Raw genomic sequence first — 17029 nt, 5'->3', positions numbered from 1 at the left:
GCCCCAGTGAGTTTGTTATCTAATTCAGAAGCACAGGATGGGGGGAGATGGCCAGTCTGGAACGTGTTGAAGGTAAAACACTGTTTGTGGTTGACTGGAATATTTTCCTATATGGCACTAACAGCTTCCTTTAGACTCCTCTCCACAAATAACAATGCAATAAAAAAAGAAATCCCTTCTCACTTGATGTTCAAACTGTTTGATATGAGGAGTGAGAATATATTGTTATTCTGTGCTTATAAAATATATATTATATTCTTTGCTTTGCCTTTCTCAGCATTCAGAAACAAAAAAACAAAAATAAAAAAGCCCCAAAAAACCTCAAAACCCAACACATTCCTCCTACGGTGTGATTTATCTTCCACCATGCTCTCTCCAGGGGCTGAGTGTTACCTCCTGTAGTCCTTAAAGTATTTCTGGTTTCTATCACTTTACAGAATTGTTCTTGAATTTCAGTCACATACAATGGATTGTTTTGCAGGTAGTCTGCCTTCTAATCACACAGCTCACAAGATAAGCTCTACTACACAGATCTCTTTTACAGAAAGCTTCTCAATTCAACTCACTGTTACAATAAGTTTGCTCCTTGCTGCTGGGGACCAGTAATCAGAAAGGACAAAAAGCAGCATGTACCAAAAGAAACCCTGTAAATATATTTTTTGTGGTCTAAAAGAAAATAGAGATGCAGTACAGCTGAAATAAAAGGTTTTGGAGCAAATGGAAATGTGATCCCCCACCAGCATAAAGGAACAGATAATGGCTTGCATATCTGTCCAGAGCCCTTTTCCCTGCTTGGCTCTCAGAGCACTTCTAGCACTTTTAATACCATCAGCCAGTTTTTAATTTCTAACAGCCCCAGACATAGAAAGTGGTCTCCTCATTCAGGAATCCCTCTCCAGGGGAGGCAGGCAGCTTCCTTTTGTGAGCATTAAGTGTTTTAATGAGGTAGAAAGAGAAGCAGACAGAGGCTGAGTGGCTCTGCCCAGGCTCCCAGACCCTGCTAAGCCAGAGACAGAACACACAGAGAAAAAAATATTCTGCATTTACAGCACACATTTAGTGACTCCTGCATTTGCCAGGGCTGACTCAAAGCAGCCTTAAGAGTTTTGTCTCCAGCCAGGGGAGCTATGACAGCTGAAGCTGGTGAGTTTAAACTGAGCAATATCTTTAAGTAAATATGATTTTATTCAGCCAGGACTCTTTAACTTGTTGTATTTGTTGAACATGGCAACAGCTATAATATTAGATAAAGCAAGACACATCTGCTTCTTGTAAGCAAGAGTCTAAATTCTATTGACTCTGTAAACTGAAGGGGAAAGAAGGAAAAAAAAGGTGCAAACCACACTGGTTCAATCCACTCAGCTGTGACAGGTTTGCAGTGCCTTAGACCAGCTGCAGCACATCAGATGTGAAACTTCAGTAGCTTCACAATCAGTTTTATTGCAACTGCACACAGAGTAGCAAAGCATTAGGATAAAATAGTGCCAGACAAACGTTATTCTGTGTAAATGCCTTAATCATAACCTATTAAAATGAGATTTCTCCTCATCTCAATTTTATATTACAGGTTGAAACCCTGTACATTTTTTTGCCAGTTTAAATGACAGTAAACAAATGCAGGGAAGAAAGAATAAGATGTTCTGTAAAGTTTTACTGTATTTTTGGATAGCTTGTGCTAGGCTAGGGACAGGCTAGATTGTTCTCAGAGAAAGTGAGATTTAGACTGAGAAGTGGTGTTTTATCAGCAGTGAGAATATAACTGGTAATTCACAGATTTTTTTTTTCACAATCAAGAAAAAAAAAGTGATATACAAGGACCAAACCTAGAAGACAATAATGTGATACATAAGGACCACTTGTATTTAAATAACATAATTTTAAAAGAGCTGTAGCATAATGACTTTCAGAAGGTACCTGACAGGTCATCTAATGCTCACCTCCCCATCACACAACACTCATAGTTGTTATGTGTGTGCACAACATCCTTTTTTCAGCTGCTGCAGTGTCAGCATCTGCCTGGCACCCTGTGCAGGCAAAGCCAGCTCGGATGGGGTTTCTGTGGCAGCAGCTGCTCTGTGTGTTTATGGGCCATCCCCACTCTAATGGCTGTGCATCCTGCACAGATGAGATAGGCAGGGTGAAAAGGAACCACTACAAGGCTGCTGTCAGGGGAGGCACAGAAATAAATCCCAGCTGCATGGATAATGAGGTAATGGCCTACCAGAAAGAGACATTTAATTATATCTGTTCTGACAAGCCATTTATTTCTTTGCTGTGCTAACGCTGAGCCAACAAAGAACAACAATATTACTTCTGGATCCAATCATAATTTGTAGCAATTGCTGGCAATTACAGAAGTACTTTCAAAGAGTAGAGTGTCAAACTACCAGAGAGATATATTTTATAGTTACATTTTCAAATGTTGAAAGAGTTTTTCAGAGGAAAGGATTTTCCAGGCCCAGAGGTTTGTCTCCATAGCAGCCTAACAAAAGATGTTACTCTTATCTTTTTGTTCACTGGCTTTCATATTCAAACAGGCTTTTCATAGATGAAATGCACTGCAAGGCTTTATTTTTTCTTTTTCCTATATGAAAAGGATTTTTTTGCTGCTTTTGGTGAACTTTACATTTGATGTCATTTGAATGTTGTTCATTTAAGTGGAAGGAATGATGATCTGCCGGTGTGGTGACAAATGGCCAGTAGATGGAGGGAGCACACTGTGACAGGAAACAAGCAGAGACTGCAGGATTTACTAAACTGAGGCTGCAATCATGTAGGAGATGATTAGCAGGGACAAGATGAATAGATTGTCACAGAGACTGCCTGTCTATGTAAGGGCATGGCATGCTCCTAATCCACCTCGGCCTGATCCATTTCCCCATCCCTGATCCCTCCCCCACCAAAGCTGTGAATGGGCTCCTGAAAACTTGATAATCACATGCAGTGATGCTTACAGGTATATAAATGTATTCCCTTGTTTGGTCATGGCACCAGTGGAACATACAAGACTTACTAAGGTGAGCAATAAACCTCTATGAGATCAGGTGAAACCAGATCCTGGGATAGGAACCACTTAGAGTTCATCCAGCTGGAGCAGAGGTACAGCAGTGCCTTTATAGGTAATCTTAGGCAGGAACATTTTAAACTTGTGGAGTAGTAACTGAGAGACAACCAGGACAGCTGCAAACCCACTCCCGAGCCATCTGAAGTGCAGGAAGGCACATGCACCACATCTTACAGTTACCTGCTCCTTTTCCAGCTCTCAAAGGGTGGCAAACAGAAATCTGGCAACTTCAATCAATGCATTTCACAGAACAAGGAGCAGAGCCCACAGCCTTTGTGATGTGGTTTTCTGTGTGAGCAGCCTGATTATTTTTTTCCCTAGACTGGATGGTGACGGTCCTGCCCTACAGCCAGTCCCTACTGCTCGTGGCAGCCCCCTGGAGGGCCAGTGACTACCTGGGTTAGTTGTGTGGGGAGTTTGCTCTGGAAAGGTGGCAGAGAATGGCTTGGGAAGGAAGAACTGAGAGAGGAGGAGGCTGAGCTGCCTGGGGTAAGTGTTCACTGCCACATTTGTTCTCCTCTTTGCTGCTGCTGTTACAGGGAAGCTGCAGCACACAGAGGAGGGGTACCTGGGCCACAGCCTATACAATTGCTTTGTAATGAGAGGTTAGCTTTTATAAGAGTTTTGTATCAATAACAGGAGGTCACAATTATATTCCCATGCCTACTACCATGTGATCCACATAAATTATGCACAGCAGAAGAAAAATTAAAAGTCTTAGTGAGTGTGTAATGAAATTTTAAACAGAGAAACAGAATCAGATCCAAGATTGAAGTGCTATAATTCTAAAAACCTTTTTCAGCATAAGGTTTCCTTGCAACTCTGGCACTAATGACAGTTTTACATGATCAGGCTATTGCACCAAATAATCTGGGCTATAAATCTTGTTGCTTTATTATGTAGGAAAATCCCTCACGAATTTCTCCCAGTGTCATCCATTTGCATTATATTACTCAGAGACTGTAAGGTTTTAATAAACAGTAGAAAAAGTGAGGTCATGCAAGATTCTCTCAGTAGTTCCATACGTTTTTTGAAAAAGACAAAAAAGTGAAGGGAAAAACCCCAGAACAATCAATGAACACAGAAACTTACAATTCCATTCTGTACACTGAAGCCCAGCTGGTATTTTAAGTCTGGCCGTTTTATAAGGACAGTAGTCACAGGAGGACAGCTGACAATGTTCAGTTTGACTTGTGTCTGATTCTTGAGTCCCTGTAAGATATTCCAAAAGTCAGTATTTCTGAAATTAATCTTACTGAGCCCTCATCTGTGATTTCCTAATTGCAAGAGTGTTAAGCAGCTGATCTGAGAAAGACCAGTGAGAGTTAACAGAAATTGATTGCTAACTTAGAGATACATTTTTCTTATTTATTTCCCTCGCTATTTGGCTCAACAAAACATTAAAATTTTGCCTGTAATTACTACAGAAATTTAAACAAATCTTCCAATAAAAACCCAAACTGACTACTGCTTGCTGTTTCCCAGCGTCTGGCTAATTAATCTCCTGCTTCTGCTGCTCTTGGTAGATCTGCACAGACATCAGATTTAGTCTCCATGACTAAAGATAATGCATTCTGGAATTCCTTTGTCTGCAGAGTCTTCATCTGCTCACTTGATCTGTCCTGCAGTCTTCCAGCCTCCATCCATTTTATCTGCATGGAACCCAAAAATGCATAGGAGATTTTAATCTTATTTTATGCTGGAGGCTGTGAGGAAGCTTAAAACTTTGAAGACAGCTGAGTAACTTAATTTAGGCAAGCTTCACAGACATGGCCTCATTTGTTATAGCCCAGTAACAAAACTGTAACACGTTCTCCAGCCCTAAATTTCTGTGCATTATCACTCCTTAATCTCTAATTCTGCTTTTTGTTAATGACAGAATTACTGGGGTTTTTTGCAGTGATATGAAAAATTGTATCTGCTGGAAATCCACAGGATCACTTGTCAGAGGATTACACCTGTGTTGTCCTACGATCTACAGCATAGAGTTGTAAGTCTGGGGTACCTTTATGATCCCTTGGCATGTTGCAAGAGGTAGACCAACTAAACTGGTGCCATTAATGGACATAATTTGGTCTCCAATGCTCAGTTTTCCTGAACGTGCTGCAGGGCCTCCATTCATCATGTTGGCCAGGATAACCGTGGGTAGAATGGATCCCCATCCAGATTCCACAATCACTACCCCAAGAATTTCTCCCTTCTGTTTTTCTAGCTGGAGCTGCAATTAAAAAGGAAAAACATTTTTTTTGCTTTGATTTGTCTGACTTTGAGCATAAGTATGTCACTTGTTCCCAAATAACATCTACAAATCACAAACCAAATTCTGTTCTTTGCCATTAGGTACTTCATGACTTCAATGTTAACTGTGGAACACACAGCTGTTTCTTTTCAGAGGCATCCTCCACTTGTTTGTTGAAGGTCATAGAGGTTTAATAGGCAAAGCACTCACACATGGTTAGCTGTGATGGACGTGGTGGAACTGCATGCCAAGGGAATGAATGCTAAGGAAGTTTCTGTCCCTGGAACCAGAGGGGGAGGCTCTAACCTTTTGTGGCTGAGGCAGTGCCTGCCAGTCAGGCCTTGTTCAGCTCCACTCCTGCCAGCACTGCTCAGGTTGTCTCTTGATCTCAGGGCTTGTCTGTCCTTCTTTTCAGGCAAGGATCTCTTAATGATTATTACCATTATTATTGTTATTAATATTGTTAATTATTGTATATACTCGTGCCTAGCATGTTCATGTAAGATCCCTGATGTGCTGTAAATGATGCCTTCTCCTGAGCTGTCAGTAACCACAGCACAGCTAAGGCCTATAAAGTAGAGCAGGAGTTTAAGTAGACAGCAAGCTCTTGAAGCAAATACAGGGAATTATTTCCTCTCAAGTGTGGAAGGACAGGGAATGCTGATGGCCAGCTGGCTTCTGCTGGAGTTATCTTTTGCAGAAAACCACAACTCTGCCAGCTCTTTCTGTGTCAGTGCTTAGGTGAAACAAAATCACCTTACACTGTGTACTGTGAATAGCACAGAGCTTATCTAGCTCACATGTAAATGTATTTTATTACTGTTCTTATCAATGGAAACAGAAAGACCCTGAACGTGAAAACAAGAAAACCTGATAACCCATACAGCTGGTTTTAAAACACAGGACTGATGAAGGACACATCTTGAAACTGTAATATCATCTTTAAAATTGCAAAAAAAATATTTTTGAGAATATTTCTTTTACTCTGAAAAAAATTGAATCAATTTGAAATGAAAATCCAAAAGTAGTTTACCTCTTTGCAGTTTTCTGAATTGGAGAAGTGTATGAGATCATCATTGTACATCTCTTGGGTGTTGATGATATCACTGTATTCTTTCTGACTGAGATCCTCTGGGTTAATTCCATTGGCTCTTAAAAACTCTTGGTAAGCCACACTGAAAGCCTGACCAATTGACTGAGCTATGAGCTGTGCCTAAAATGCAAAAAAAAGCAGCTCAGAGAAAGGACAGATCAACAGTTTAGCAATGAAACCACAAGAAACCAGGAGAGAAATTGGATTTTAAGACAGAATCAAAATAAGGATCCTGCAAAGTTTTTGTATTAGCATGAGTATAAAGTCACTTTAAGGTCTGCTGTACAGAAAGAACCCATTACACTCAGAATCAAATTGCAAACTCCATTAAACCCCATGCTGCTGTCCCCTGCTCAGTACTCTGCAGCAGCAAGCAGCCATATGCTGCCCATGCCCTGTTCCAGTGGGCACTGGAGAGGCCTGGCTGCAGCCCAGCCCGAGCAGAGCTGTGGGGAGCAGGGCTGCTCTGAGCACAGGCTGCCTGCAGGGCTGCTCTGCCTGCACCCACGGGTGTGTCTGTGGTGTCCCCTGCTGCTCCTGCCCCTGCCTCTCCAGGACTGAAAGCACAGTTCCAACACAGCGTCTGCTCCCCTGCTCCTGCCACAGTGCCTGTCCCAGCATCCAGGGATAGCCCTGCTTACCCACTGCCCATCCAGGGCAGTGTTCCCATTAACACCTCGACTAGCAATGGCAGGGAGCATTTCAGGAGTGCAGCCAGAGCCACCATTCAAGCCTGCTAATGTTGAGAACACCCATTCAAAAGCCCCTGTCTTTCTTAAATTTTGGAGCACTTAACTGCACATTCCACTAGATGGCAAGGGAACACAGAGAAACAGAGATCAGTAAAAGGAATGGGTAGTCACTTTTTCTACATTTGAATTATGTTTTTCTTACTCTGGGTTTACTGCATCTCATAGGAGAATGCCATGTTGAGTTTTTCATGGTTTTGGATCATCACTTGTGTGGTCATTGCGGCATGAGAGTAACTCCTGAAGATATGAGACATTAATTGTACCTTACATGCCCTAAAAATATTACTAACCAAACCTGTATTCTGGAAATGCAACACAGCTTCTTAGACAGTCAGTATCTTTTAAATGCATTTCAAATGCATGGGGTTTTCTGGCCATTATAAATCTGTATCTTCTTACAATCTATTGATCAAGTGTTTTCTTTGATGCTAAAAGGTTGTTTCTGTATTTCAGTTGTGCTGCTGTACACAAAAGCACCAATCTGCTTGACTGGAAATGACTTTAGAAAATCGAAGACACCAGTCACAAATTGTTTCTTCACATTTTAAAGCATATTTTCAAGTCTTTGCTCTATACTAGAGGTTTGTACAGAATCATACAATATGCTGAGCTGGAAGGGACCCATCAGGATCAAGTCCAACTCCTGGCTCTGCACAGGACTTCCCCAAAATTCCACCCTGTGTGCCTGAGAGCATTGTCCAAATGCTTCTTCAGCTGGGTCAGGCTTGGTGCTATGACCACTGCCCTGGGCAGTATGGTAGTGCAGAGGTCACTCAGGACATTTTCATATCATTCCATTATTAAAATTCATCACTCATTACTGAGTCCTTCTGATCTCCATTGCCATTGCTTTCTCTGTAGTTCATCCTCTGCTTTTGCCTTCATTCTACCTTCCCAAAGCCATCATCTGCAGATGTCATGCTCTGTTCTATTGCTGCCAGTAACAGCCAGTTCTTACATCTTAATTACATCTCTATCTCTGAGGTCTTATGAATGTTTATGAAAGCATTATGCACAGCTTAGAGATAATGTAATTAAGTTGCTTGAAAAGGTTATCCAAGCAAAGCTGTGACAGAGCTGAGCTAACTGGCTCTCAGAACAACCCCAATCTAGAACTCTAACCTTTAGACAATGCCATTTCTCCTTCACAGGCTTAATTGCTTTAAAATAATGAAAATGGATTGCTTAGCTCAAAATATATGCAACCTCTGAGTTATGACTGTCTGACCCAAAGAACTCCATTATTTTTTAATTGGTATTATATCTAAATATATACCTAGAAGTTATATCTATAATTGTTCCTATAATAACAGTGATGACAAATACTTTGTACTGCCGCTTACTGTCAAGTTAGAAACAGAACAAATTTTGCTTTTTCTGTTTTACTTGCTTGGTATATTTTTCCATTAATGTTTTAGGTTGAAGTCCCTTCTCTGCCACTTCAGACAGAAGTACCTAATTCACTACAATCCCAAACCCAGATATACAACAGCAGTAAAGCAAGGTTATCTTCTTTTGTCACAAGAGGTATGGGATGGCACATCAGCACTTTTCACAACAGTGAAACAGGATGTACAGCAGAGATGGACAGAATTCTATGATTCTATATAAAAATTCTAGTTTGTAATCTTTGCTAGGGATGAAGAATGAGAACTGAAAAATAAACAGCTGAATGTGTTCCTAAACACCAAAGGATCAAGTGGCATGTTTGAGAGTACATACAACTAGAGGTCAGTAGCCACAAGGAACAAGGACTGGGTAGAGGGCAGCTAAGGCAGTAGAAAGGACTTGGCTTCAGTTAAGAAGAAGTCCAGAATGGTTCCAGCTCATTCCAAGTGCCTGGAGGCACATATGTCATTTTGTGCCAACCCACTGGACAAAAGGAAATAATCCAAGATGAATGAGCAGTTTGATATCCCACAGGTTAACTTTACCCATGAATGGCCATTGACTTCAGAGCTCTCTCCATGACCTACATTGTTTAAATGAATGGATCCATTTACTTACATCCTCTGACTCAAAGACGTGGCAGATCATTTTGTACTGCTTCTTGCCCTCCTGGGCCCCGGGGGTGGTCTCGATGCAGTCCTGGGAGGCGGAGCGGGGCATGCGGCGCCGCGCCATCAGCACCACGATGTTGCCGATGTCGGCGATGTAGGAGATGGTGCGCAGCGCGTGGTCCATCATGGTTTCCTGCACACAGCAAGGACAAACAGAGCAGTTGTGCATGCCTGCTGCTCTCCTGCAAATACTGCAGCTGCCCTCTGCTTGACAGCCTGCTGCTGGAGAAAGACAAAAGCTACAGAAGCATCTCCTAAGGGCCCAGACTGGGTATTCCCTCCAGTCAAAGGGAAGCAGAGCAGCTGTCCAAGGCATTGCCTTCAATGGAACTGTTACCTGAGCAAATGGTTGCTGCTGTAAAGCAAGAAAGAAGAGCTATGCTACTGTTTTACATTTATTTTCATGCTGTTGGAAAATTATGTTGCTGTTGTTAGGATGAACTATACTTAAGAAGATAGAAAGGGCACACGTGAAACCTGCTTCTGGCTGGGGTCACTGATCAGTTTGGAGAGTTTTTCCAGGTTTTATCTATTGCTCAAACTAGAAACAACCAGAAGCATAATAGTTGTACTGATTAAACTAGTTGAGGATGTGTCCTGACCATCCCTGTCCCTCACCTTAATAGCTAAAAGCATCCACCAAATTCCATCTTAATTGCAACAAAAACAAGTGGTACAAGTTAATTCACAATTTTAATATTTTATATAAGCCGCAGCATTCTTTATGTAAACAGCTTGGCACTAGTTTAGCATCAGTTGAACAATTTTCTAAGGCCTAAGGAAGAAGGATTGTTCTTCAAGTCAACAAAAGTAATTGTTTTAAGAATTTCAGTACAATTTAACTTGACAGACAAAACTACAAATTACTGTTGTTTCTTAGAACCACTTGTCTTGCTGAAGATAATCACTACCCATAAAATTATTGTAATGATTCTTCTCAGGCTTGAAATAATGCTTATCCCAACCTATGAAAAGTAATGATGGTTAAGAGATGGCTTGAGGAGTGTCTCTAAGGGCTGCAGGGGCTCAGGAGGATTTACAGCACTTCTGTCAGAATGGAAAAATGTTTTATAATGGACATGTCTCAGCAGGATGCAGGGAGCTCTGCAGAGATAAGAGATAATTGCTTTTCAGCAGTGTGCACCAAGTATTGTGTAAGGTGTAATCATACATGCAGTGTGCACAAGAGTGAGTGCATTGGGAAAATGAAGGCATTTCATCTCACCTGCCAAGAAAGCCTTTCTGCCCATATCATCACACAGAGGTTACTTAAATGGTTTGAATTTTTTTATTTTCCCCTTGTAGGGGTGAAAGCAATCATTCCTCCATCCCTCCCACATTTTTCCTGTTAAGAGTAAGGCAAATACTATCTAGTGACTGTAAACATAAGTTTACTTTTGACTTACTTGTGACTTGACTTTTTCCTTTGTCTCTCCATATTCCTCTGTACTCAATTTTCCATTACCAATATCTTTTTCACCCCTCTCCTTTATTACTTTTCCATAAATCCCTCCTGTCTATTTGCCTCTCTCCTTTCCTTTATCCCTTTTTCAGTCCTATCCATTCCATCCTTGTTGTCCTTATATTTATCCTTAGCAATTCAGCCTCTCTCAGGCTTTTCTGAAGCTACTGTTCTCTTCTCCTGTCTAGATTGCCCTTTCTCATATTCTCCCTTCTTTCCCATGGAATTCATTCAGAATCTTGTTTGTTGCTTCTCTTGAAACCCAAAGAACAGCTGAAGGGAAAAACCCAAGCATTCCTCTAAGCTTTAAAGTGCTCTAGTCCTGTGGGAGTGCGAAGACAGCCTAATGAGTCAGGCGATTTAGTGGAGTCAATCATGCACCAGAGGCTCTGCACATCCACATTTGTGAGCTCTCCATCTTTATTTTTCTTTCTTCATTTTCCCAGCTGCTTCACTCCCAGCTTCTCTTCACTGACTGAGCAAGAAGCTGGGAGAGGCTGCTGTGGCTTCTGCAGGTTTGGGGCTTTGTGGGACAACCCCACAGAGCTGTGGCACAGGGAAGAATTCCTCTCCTATCAACAAGGCACGTGGGCAAGCATAAGGCAGCTCCTACTTCATCCCTACTAACCAGGTGCTTGATGGCTGAATGTATTCAGCAACTAAATGCATAAACACCCAGGAATGGCAGGGGTGCCATTTCCTTGTGCTGTTCAGGGCAATGCAATCACCACTGCTGGCTCTCTTCCAGCCTGGGAGTGCACCTGACTGGTGCTGCTCAGCATTTTGAACCTTGCTGCATGTCATTTCCTGAATGGGAATTTTACATTTTCATTCAGCTGTTGCCTCACGTGAGCTGTACAACACTACAGATGGATTAAAACACATGGCATGCTGCAGAAACAGGGTTTATGTAATTGCTAAAGCCCTGAAAGTACAGATTGTCTCTGCCAGCTGCCACCCCAGCTGAAATAGACCCATGGTAATTATACCAGCCAGGACCTTCACTAGCACTGAAAAGTGTTACCAAGCCAAAAATGCTAAAAAGTCATGGGAATATTTCTGTTATAGCTCTTTGAAACACATACTGTAAAAAGAAACACAAACAAAACCAAACCAGCGAACAAAAAACACAACCAAAACCCCAGGGAAAACACTAGAGCTTGGAATTAGAACAATTTCCACTATTACTATTTTCATCTGGTTGAACAGCTCAGACATTAGACACCACTTATGATGGAGCATTGCATTTTGCATCACTACAAACCTCAGGGGATCAGAAGAGTAAGATGCCAGTTCCTTTGACAGTTTGTGGGCTACTTCAAAGGACCTTTCCTTTTTTTTTTAAACATTGGTGTTCAGCTGAAATGCTGAATTATTTAAAGAAGTAAGAAGAGTGACTTCCACTAAGACTAATCCTTACTCAACAGACACTGTACCTGTTAAGCCATACATTCCAGCTATAAACTGTAGCTCTTCATTTATCAATAACATCCCCTAAACAAAAGAAAACTTGACATGATTTACTTCTGACAAAATGTTCTTAAAATTGCCCTTTTCAATGCCTCTCATAAGAATGAAAATTTGAAGACTTCCTGTAAGTATGATAAAAGTTATGAGATCTTGTGAGATTACTAAATATTGGATCCATGTATAAATTATATGTATTTAGTTGTAAATTCCTCAAAACCTCCTTTTGATGAAGATCACCTCTTGTTGAATAGACACACATTCCTAAAAGATGAGGCTGATCAATGCTGTGCTCTCCAAATGCTGCTTTTATATGAACCATTAATAATTTACCTTAGTCAATAGGATGGTGGCTCAGATGTGATTTATGGAAAAAAATTGAGATGAAATGTTACAAATGGCAGGATATGAATGGCTTAGTCAAAGCAGCAAATGACTTCCCTGTTGGACTGTAAATCTGGGTTCTGAAGCTGTTCCAGAGGAGTGATGTACATGCATTCTAAAAGGCTTTTGAATATTTTTTTGAATTGAGTTGAATTATAGCTCAATTATAGCAACATGCAGACATCTTCCAACACATCAAATAAGCAAAGCCAGTGTCAGTCTTGTCAGTCTATTGGCAAGTGCTAGAACAATAGGAGCTCTTTCTGACTACTCTGAATACCTGAATTTATCCAAGTTTAATAAAGTGTCTCACTAATTGTGTAAGAGCACAGTCTAACTCAACATTATTCTCCAAGAGTCTAAATCCAACTTACCTGTGTGTCTGCATTTAGAACTTTGATTCTCTGTGTGGAGATGAACAGATCCACTTCAGTCAAGGCTTGGGAATCTCCCTCTGAGGTCTAAAAGATAAATTATGTTTTACAAGAGAATTTTTGATTTTCAGAATGACAAATTCATGGACTGCTTCAAGCATAATGTGATGTGAGACAACTGCACTTAAAACCATTACAGAGCTGGCTATTCAAAGGTGTTTCTAAAGACATGCAAAGAGTACATTTATTGCATAGACAGAGTGAAGCCTACTCTGATATTCTGGGTAAGAGAGAATTTTTGGAACCTGTGGGATTGACAGCTCAAGTATTAAAATTCTCTATTTTTAGCCAAAACAGGTGAAAAAGTAAGGCTGTTTTTTCCTTACTTTCTCACTGATGCACTTCAGTACTTGAGGCACCAGACTTGAGAAAGTAGGAGAACTGAGAAGGTGACTTAGTTCCCATCAGCTGTTTAGGCCTTGCCACCTTCAGTGAGCTCACCAAAAAAAGTGCAAACTGATGCTCAGTGCTGGGGTGGGGTTTAGGACTTTTTTTTTTAGCTTTTTGGGTTTTTCCTAGAAAACAAAGAACCAAGCACTGAACTAATGTTTCTCTCTATCACAGAAGGCCATCGGGGGACTTTTAGACCTCAGCTGCTTCTGAGCACTGCTCACTAGGGAGACACTTCCATACCCCATCAGAGGGCATAGTCACAGAGCAAGAGGGATTATTACAATGTAATGTCACACCCCAATGTGAGTCCTGGCTCTGTCCACTTGAGAAAACAGGAGAAGAGGTGGCAAAGCAGCTGCTACCTCTCCCTGAAGCATTGTCCAAGAGCTTCCCCAGTTCTCTAGTCCAGCAGGAACATATGGATTCCTGCAGGCTGCTTGGGCACAGGCACCACTGCAGCTGGTACTGAGCAGCACCTGTGGCAGCAGCCTCAGAATAAAATAGCCACAGATTGTCTCAGCCTGGGCTAAAGGCAGGCACCAGTCTCCAGGTCAGACACTGGCTCATGAAGAGAATTATGTATTTGCTAATCCTTTTTGGAGTTATAAAGGCTTAGCTATGCCTATAATTCATTTAGATTCATTTTATTCTATTTATCTTCCAGCAAAACACAAAGCAAGCACATACTTTGGCAGATACTACTTGTATTGCTTCCATCCTTATGGTGATATTTTTGTTGTCTGTATTTAGTTATCTGAAGTATTGTTTCTAACAGTGCAATGTTTCCTGTATGAATTGTTCCAGCTTCTATGTGGTGAATTTATTTTGGTTTTAAATATCAACAATAACAATAAATATACAGTAAGGCACAGGCACAGGAAGTACGTCTTGCTGCTTTGGTTAGTAAAATCAAAATAAGCATTACATTCAAAAACATCTCCCAGATAACAATGGCTGTGCATCTGCAGTAAACAAATCACAGGTATTCAACAGGAGAAGGGCAGCAGACAGGCACTCCAGCAAATGAACAATGAAGAAAATGAGTTCATTTTACTCCATTCACTATTCTACTGCAGACCAAAGAAGAAACCAAAATGACAACTTTATGAGGATCTGTAATGAAAGACATGACACTCCATGGAAAACAAGGACAACAAAAATGCAAGTAAACATTAGCATTCAAGAAAAACAGTTTACACACCGCTTTTTTCTTGATTTTAGCCGCCTTTTGCATCCTCTGAGGAACAGCATAAAAAAAAGAATGCAGACAGATGTACACAAAGGGAAAGAGAAAACACAGTGTGGGAAGTCAGGGAAACTTGGACTGTGAATCCAGACTGCTGAAAATCAAAAAACTGGGAGCAGTGGGGGAATGATGTGCAAGAGAGAAAGATTTGTTTATACCTTATGCAGTTCTCAAGCATAATTGGATTTCATGGCATTGTGCACATTCACAATTGATTACAAAAGAATTGGAACTAAAGTGTTGTCTGTTATCAGCTGCTCCCAACACTTATCCTGCCAAATTTACAGCAGTCAGAAAGGGCAGCACATGCATCTTAAACCCAAGGTTTTGTCTCCATGTTGATCACATGTCTACATGTAGCTGTTGAACAAAACACAGCTCAAGCTCCCTGCCATGCCTGTCTAGAGCAGTCAGGTACCCCTGACAGACTGGGGTTGGTATTAATACATACAACCGTTTTTAGGGAGTTAATTGCAATCAACAATTACTTACTGTAATTTGAGATATCACAATATGCTAAATAGAAACAGAAAGGTTTGGAAAGTTTAAAGAACTGGACCTTTCTTGCATTCCACTTCTTTCTAAATGCTAAATCAATTATCAGTCATGACAATCCCTTGTAAGTGGCCTTTCCAAACTTGTTTTTTTCAAAACCATGCAAATTTTAGCAATTAAATATTTCATTGACTATGCACATACTTTTTCTCCTAATATTTAAATCTGCCTTTAACAGTGCGTTTATTCAGGTGAGATATTTATAGCAGAGGTAAAATAACTTCTAAAAATCTACTACTTAGATTCTTAATCAAAATACTATTTTCTTTACAGAGCTCTATGAAGCAGTCTATGATACATTATTACAAAGAAATTGTTCACTGTAAATAACACAAATCCAAACACAATAGCAATGAATACTCTTGTCCTAAAAAAGTAATAATATAAGTAATAATATTGAGACTTTCTCAATTTGTATTAAGGTAAAGGAAGTAATAACAGAAGAGTAAAACCACAGTCAAACAAATACCCCAGTGCTTTGCCACTGGAATATTTTCTAATTGCAATCTGCAATTTGTCTCTCTTGAATTTGTTAAACAGGTTCCAAAGAATTTTGAATAGACTCCAGAATAATTTCTGTTTTGCTGTTTGAATTTTTAACAGCAAGCACTGTAAACTAATGGTATTCACAATACTGATGTATACTTACCTAACTGCACCTCAGGAGAGGTTTGAGGCTGCAGATCCTGCAGCTGTTAAAGGATCAGAGGGTATTGTAGAGGCCAGGAGGATGCCCTACCTTGACCCTGCTCACGGCCTCCTGGGCCTGCATCATGCGGATGTTTTTGGAGGGGTTGCGCTCGGACAGCAGCTGGGTGGAGCCCAGGTAATTGGCTGCAAAGATGATTCCATCGATGAGGTCCTCAGGTTCACAAGGCCCTGGAACTGACAGGAGGCATTTATGGTTACTGCCTTTCTAAGGAGTGGGGAGGTGAGGAATTGAGTAAAGATACTGAGGCTTGAACAACCTTTCTAATACTGGGACTGTGCTCACCATCCCCTTTATTCAGCTTTTAAGCTTTACATCCAACTTGATTAGACTGACAGTAAGGAACAGTCATTCCAGAGTTTGGCTGAAATCTCTTTATACTGAACATTTTTTATGCCTCAACAGTTTTATAAAAGAAATGTGCTTTGAGCTAGATCCACTTGATGACCTTCTAATGCATTTTTTTTTAAGTATAAAAATCTTGTGTAAGGAGAAAAATGACACTGAAGGGGAATATTAATTTTAAAAAAGGCTTATTGTTTGGTGTTCAATTTATTTAAAATTAAGTCAATGTGGAAGATTATTATGTGGAAAGAATATATGGTATGCTATGCTGATTAAATGTACTGAAATAGTGGTTTACACATACATCTTTCAGTGAGCTTTCCTATCCTTCGTATTCCCATTCTAATTTAGCAGAAGTCTTCCAACAGAATATAAACATAATTAAAATGAGTGACTCTCCTCTTTAGGCAGTGTTGCTGACACTTATTCATCCCTGAAGATCTCAAATCCACCTGCCAGAAATCTCAACCCCCAGCAAAAACCCACAGCCTTTGTGATTCAGGACTCAAGGCATACAAACATGTAGATATATATTTATAGCAGTCCTGTACTCTTCAGAGACCTGACATTAACTAACAATGCTCGTACAAATGTTTGCTGTCAAACACCATTGTTTTAATCTTCATTATATACCACAGAACACATTTGATTTAGCTCACATCTGTAAAAATCCAGTGATGGTTTATATCTTCATTATAACTCAGAATAGAATTCTGTGGAATTTAAAATTTTTGAAGTATTGGGAAAGCATTAAAAAAATATCTTGATAATCTCCACTAGAAGAATGAAAACCCTCAATGAAATCCTTGAGAAGCCAGTAATTTAG

The 17029-nt window shown here is 40.4% G+C and overlaps 1 protein-coding gene across 4 annotated transcripts in view; it reads right to left on the bottom strand.

Annotated features, from left to right (window-relative positions):
• APBA2 (amyloid beta precursor protein binding family A member 2) overlaps window positions 1–17029 on the bottom strand; it is an 81183-nt gene that overhangs the window by 3873 nt on the left and 60281 nt on the right. For 2 of the 4 annotated variants that reach the window (XM_064722316.1, XM_064722317.1), the window contains 7 exons: window positions 15889–16034; window positions 14550–14585; window positions 12896–12982; window positions 9156–9341; window positions 6337–6516; window positions 5070–5282; window positions 4157–4276 (listed from right to left, as the gene is read on the bottom strand). In XM_064722316.1, the coding sequence (XP_064578386.1) occupies window positions 4157–4276; window positions 5070–5282; window positions 6337–6516; window positions 9156–9341; window positions 12896–12982; window positions 14550–14585; window positions 15889–16034 (968 nt within the window). The remainder of the gene's footprint in view (window positions 1–4156; window positions 4277–5069; window positions 5283–6336; window positions 6517–9155; window positions 9342–12895; window positions 12983–14549; window positions 14586–15888; window positions 16035–17029) is intronic. The other 2 variants (XM_064722318.1, XM_064722320.1) reach the window with 1 other exon arrangement.

The sequence above is a fragment of the Zonotrichia leucophrys genome, chromosome 10 (genome assembly GCF_028769735.1).
Source record: "Zonotrichia leucophrys gambelii isolate GWCS_2022_RI chromosome 10, RI_Zleu_2.0, whole genome shotgun sequence".
Lineage (NCBI taxonomy): Eukaryota > Metazoa > Chordata > Aves > Passeriformes > Passerellidae > Zonotrichia > Zonotrichia leucophrys.
The sequence above is the reverse complement of the archived record's forward strand: the minus strand, read 5'-3'. Positions and strand labels throughout refer to the sequence as shown.